The sequence below is a fragment of the Spinacia oleracea genome, chromosome 1, assembly GCF_020520425.1.
Source record: "Spinacia oleracea cultivar Varoflay chromosome 1, BTI_SOV_V1, whole genome shotgun sequence".
Taxonomy (NCBI): domain Eukaryota; kingdom Viridiplantae; phylum Streptophyta; class Magnoliopsida; order Caryophyllales; family Amaranthaceae; genus Spinacia; species Spinacia oleracea.
In genome coordinates, this window is record NC_079487.1 from 20,432,221 (window position 1) to 20,437,008 (window position 4,788).

A 4,788-nucleotide genomic window follows, 5' to 3' on the forward strand; every position below is an offset into this window, starting at 1 on the left:
CCACCACTTCCGGTGCAAACCTAAACAACTCGATGAACTTCGAATAATACTCTGTTACAGACATACCATCCATTTTCAACTCGATGAACTCTTGAGCTTTCTGCTTCTTCAGATATGGTGGGTAAAACTTGTTTCTTAAGGCTACCTTGAATTATTCCCATCCAAATCCAGGTGCAGCTCTCAAAGCATTCTCACATCTTTGCCACCATAGATCGGCTTCTCCCCTAAGGTAATAAACAGCACTATTAACCCTAAGGTTCTCTGGGCAATTGACAGCTATGATAAGCTTATCGAACTCCCTTAGCCAGTTCTCAAGTACAGTTGGGTCTATCTCCCCTTGGTACAAAGGAGGCTTACTTTGGGCCACCTTCTTAAACATCTCACCAGCTGGATCAACTCCCTGGTTATTCCTATTCTGTGCTAAGTTCTGCACTACTTCAGCCAGTTGCCTGACCACGTCAGCAATTCCTTGGGTAGTCATTTCCCTTCTCCTGAATAAAACAAAAGACTAACTTTAACAACTGAGGTTGGACACTGCCTTACTAACACATTGCACTAGCTAGTCATTCAATTGGTGCACATACACAAAAATTCGGACCCTAAGCAGGAAAGGCGCCTGTTTATGGGTCGCTTTTCCCCTTAGTCCACATCACAAAGTTCAAGTGGTGAAAGATTGGACCACCTTGCAAGTACAATTTCATTGAAGAAATGCATAAAATTCCTTTCGCGATAATCGCTCAAAGATAGCATAAAATTAGAATTAAGGATATAAGAAGGAATTCTAGATTTTATTACTTCAATGGAAAAATAATACATCCTTTGGATCGTACTTTATTCGGAAACCACAAAACTGAACTACTAAAATCATAAATAGTAGTGTACTACTTTATTGCTTCACTAAATCTTAGTATTAGCTATTACAAAAGATTAAAATGCTACTCTACTATCCAACCACCTCTACAAACTGGTGAAGAGTGCTCATGGACTTCAAAGTCATCAAAGTCTTCCTCTGGATCAGACTCATACTCCATATCCTCATTGTTTTGCTGCTGCACACTGTTTACCTCATCATTGTCGACTTCAGGCTCAATTTCTGTGTCATTGGAGATCTCAATAGTGGGTTCAGGAATGATAGGGTTAGGGTTCTCAATCTCAACAACATCATCATCACTGTCCTCATCCATCTGAGTCTCTGTATCATGATATATTCCTACATTGTGAACACTCGACACCATCTTGCCATCCACAAAACATTCCTCCGCTAACTCTATAACTGTAGTCATTATCTCCAAATCATATCTCCATCTACCATCTGGAGTACCATACTTGTAGTAATTAGGAATACCATTTTCCATATGCATATCCCGAAATCGGTTCTTAAGCTCTATGTATGGGTTCTTGGAAGGTAAGCAATGAATAACCATCTCTGCCATAACATCTTTCTTTCTCAATTCAGGTAGGTTCTTCACTGAAGCAAAGTAATTGCAGGCAAACTCAATCTTCTTGACATAAATGTGTGGGGTCTCACATCCTAGCTTCTCTAGGTTTCCTAGATTTGCGTACTTTGAAATCAACATCTTAATCCTGAAAGTTAACAACTACAAAGTCTTACTAAAGTGTTCCAAAAAACAAAGTAAGTTCGTTGAGCCATATAATTTTCAATGCACAAGTACATGCTTAATCATGAATCGTGATGCAATTAATCACATAAAGCAAAACAAACATGATCCAACTTTAATTAAAAGATCACAAGAATCAAGGCATAAACACTTGATTAGAAAGGCATACTTAAAAAACACATACTTCGACTAATTACACCCTTCTTATTCTACCCATTCCTCACTTAGAAAAGAAATAAAAAAATTCGAAATTAATTTAAATAAATAACTTTAAATATACGCGAAATTATTAGAAATTAAAATCGAAAATTTAAAATAATTACTCGAATAATTTAATTAATTCGATTACTTTCAAAAATAATTAAAAGAATTAAGTAAATAAATAAATAAATAATTAATTCGGGATTTTCGAAAAATTATTATTTTTTTTTTTTCGAAAATTCGGAACAATCAGAAAATGAAATAAATTCCTTTTTTTTTTTTTGAAAAATCCGAAAATATTTCGGAAATTCGAAAATAATTCGAAATTTAAAATAATTTTTCAAATACTAGAAATAATTGGTATTTGACTTTTCAAAATTTTGAGTACTCGATAACAACATTTTGACTTTAGGAAAATAGTTTTCGAAAAATCCTAAAGTTCGGCAATCGTAGTTTAAGGATTTACCACTTTGCACTATTAATTAATGCAAAGCATCTCTCAAACTAGAGCTCTGATACCACTTTGTAACACCCTAATAATTCCTTGCTTTTTATAAAAAAAATTCCGACTTAAAACACAGGAATTACCAAGATATTACCGCCACCGTGATAACGGCTACGGCTATTTACCAGAATTACGCAGCGGAATTAACTAACTTTCAAAACATATTAAATAAATAGTTAATGGTAATTAAAACAAGTTGGAACCCTTGAGGCCCAAACTAAAACATACCGTTTGAAATCCATTAACTGAAATAGTAGTATTAGTCGTAGTCATGACTAAATAAAAGTAGAGTTTATAAAATACGGAAGATTAAACTCTCAACACGAATCCCATGATAACTTCTCCCGCAAGTTATCTCTACAAACCTTCTTTATTGAAATCTACTCCCCAACAACGCAAATGCAATTGATGAATCATCATAGGGTCATTAAGGCAAAGGCCATGACCAGAAGACATGAAGTACGAAGTCAGCAAAAGCTGAGTACGAACAAGCTAGAATAACATTCTATCCTAACATGCTTCACTAAATAATTAAATAATCAACATGCAAGGCCATATAATAAACAAGTAAACATGGAGACAAGTTGCTAATACAAAGAAACCAGTGGTAAAAAAGGTTTGGGTTCCAAAGCAACAGACTGCTCCACCAACTGTTGCTACAGCTGCTTCTACACATGTGCTTGAGGCACAGGATGAAGGATTCATTCAAGCCACAGGATTCAGTAGACAAAAATGCCATGATCTAAGGCCAGTTCAAACCAGAAACAGTTTCACAGTACTTCATGGATTGGATAACTTAGAAGAGGTGGTTTCAACTGACATTGTGATGAGAGAAAGTGAGGGTGCATTAGGTTAGGGGGTGAAATCCCTTGTGCCTAATGGATAACATTCTTTGTTGGAATGTGAGGGGACTGAACATGAAGGATAAACAACTAAGGGTGAGGAAGTTCATCCTTTCTCATCAAGCAAAATTGTTCAGTCTCCTTGAAACTAGGGTTAAGACTCCTAAATTAGGGGATCTTTACCTTAATGTATGTCCAGGGTGGTGTTTTACTACCAACCTCAGCCAGCATAAAAATGGAAGAATAGTGGTTGGATGGGACCCTATTTCCTTTGATGTTGATGTTAAGTTCATGAGCTCTCAAATGGTGCATTGCTTTGTTACTTCTAAACCTGCTGGTCACACTTTTTGGTGCAGTTTCATTTATGGTCATTCTGATAAGAAAGATAGGGAAGCTCTCTGGAAGGACCTCTCTCACTTAGCTACCTCAATCTCCATGGCTTGGGTGATCATGGGAGATTTCAATGCCATCATGGCTATTGAAGATAGGGTTGGCTCTCTTGTTAAATGGGGGGAAATACAACCAATGAGATCTTGCATGTCTTCTTGCAACCTTGCTGAAGTTAAAACCATGGAGAGACATTTCACTTGGACAAATAAGCAGGATGGTGCAGCTAGAGTTTTCACTAGGATTGATAGGATCCTAGCCAACTCACAGTGGGAAGATATTTTCACTACTGCTGAAGCTACTTATTTTCCAGAAGAGGAGTTTGATCACTGTCCTATGATCATGAGCTGTTATAGAGTGGCACACCAGAAAAAACCTTTCAGATTCTATAACATGTGGGTCACTTCTGAGCATTTCATTCCCACAATACAGGCAAACTGGAGCAAGCCAGTCCATGGTTGTCACATGTTTAGGGTTGTTCGGAGGCTAAAGTGGATTAAAGCTGACTTGAAATTGCTCAACAAGAATGGTTTCAGTTCAGTTGAGGCTGATAACATCAAAACACACAATGATCTTGTTCTTGCACAGAATGCTTTGCATGGTGCCCCTATGGACAGTGTTCTAGCCTCAGTGGAGAAAGCTGCAAATGAGGCCTATAGAACTGCTCATCACAACTATCTTTCTTTCCTTCAGCAAACAGCCAAGCTGCAATGGCTTCAGTTGGGTAATGAGGCCTTTTTCACATGAGTATTAAGCACAGAAGAAGACAAAATAAGATTAACTCTATCCATGATCAGGAGGGTAATTGGATCCAGACTAGTGATGGGGTGCAGCAAGCCTTCACTCAGTTCTACAGTTCCCTTTTTGGTGAATCTATAACCAACAGAACACCAGTTAAAGCAGCAGTGATAGACCAAGGTCCAAGACTCACTGCAGAGCATCTAGCCATCCTTTCTTCTAGTATCCAGGAGAGGGATATTGGGAGAGTTCTTAATGCAATCCCAAATAATAAAGCACCTGGGTTGGATGGTTTCAACAGTAAGTTTTTCAAAGCTGCATGGCCCATCATAAAAGATGACTTGTGTTTATCCATTTCAGACTTTTTCACTACAGGAAAAATTCTAAAAGAAGTGAATGTCACTTCTATCTCTCTTGTTCCTAAAGTTACAGTCCCAAACTCTGTTGGTGACTACAGACCAATTGCTTGCTGCTCAGTGATCTACAAATGTATCTC

The 4,788-nt window shown here is 37.5% G+C and overlaps 1 protein-coding gene across 1 annotated transcript; it reads left to right on the plus strand.

The window, feature by feature from the left end:
* Nucleotides 1-3,203: 3,203 nt before the first annotated feature.
* LOC110779850 (uncharacterized) lies at nucleotides 3,204-4,301 on the plus strand. The gene has a single exon (XM_021984313.2). The coding sequence runs from the start codon at nucleotides 3,204-3,206 to the stop codon at nucleotides 4,299-4,301; it is 1,098 nt and encodes a 365-aa protein (XP_021840005.2).
* The last annotated feature ends 487 nt before the right edge of the window (nucleotides 4,302-4,788 follow it).

What these genes read in the sequence shown, in the direction of transcription:
- LOC110779850 (XM_021984313.2), top strand. Translation starts at nt 3,204, where the DNA reads ATGGATAACATTCTTTGTTGGAATGTGAGGGGACTGAACATGAAGGAT.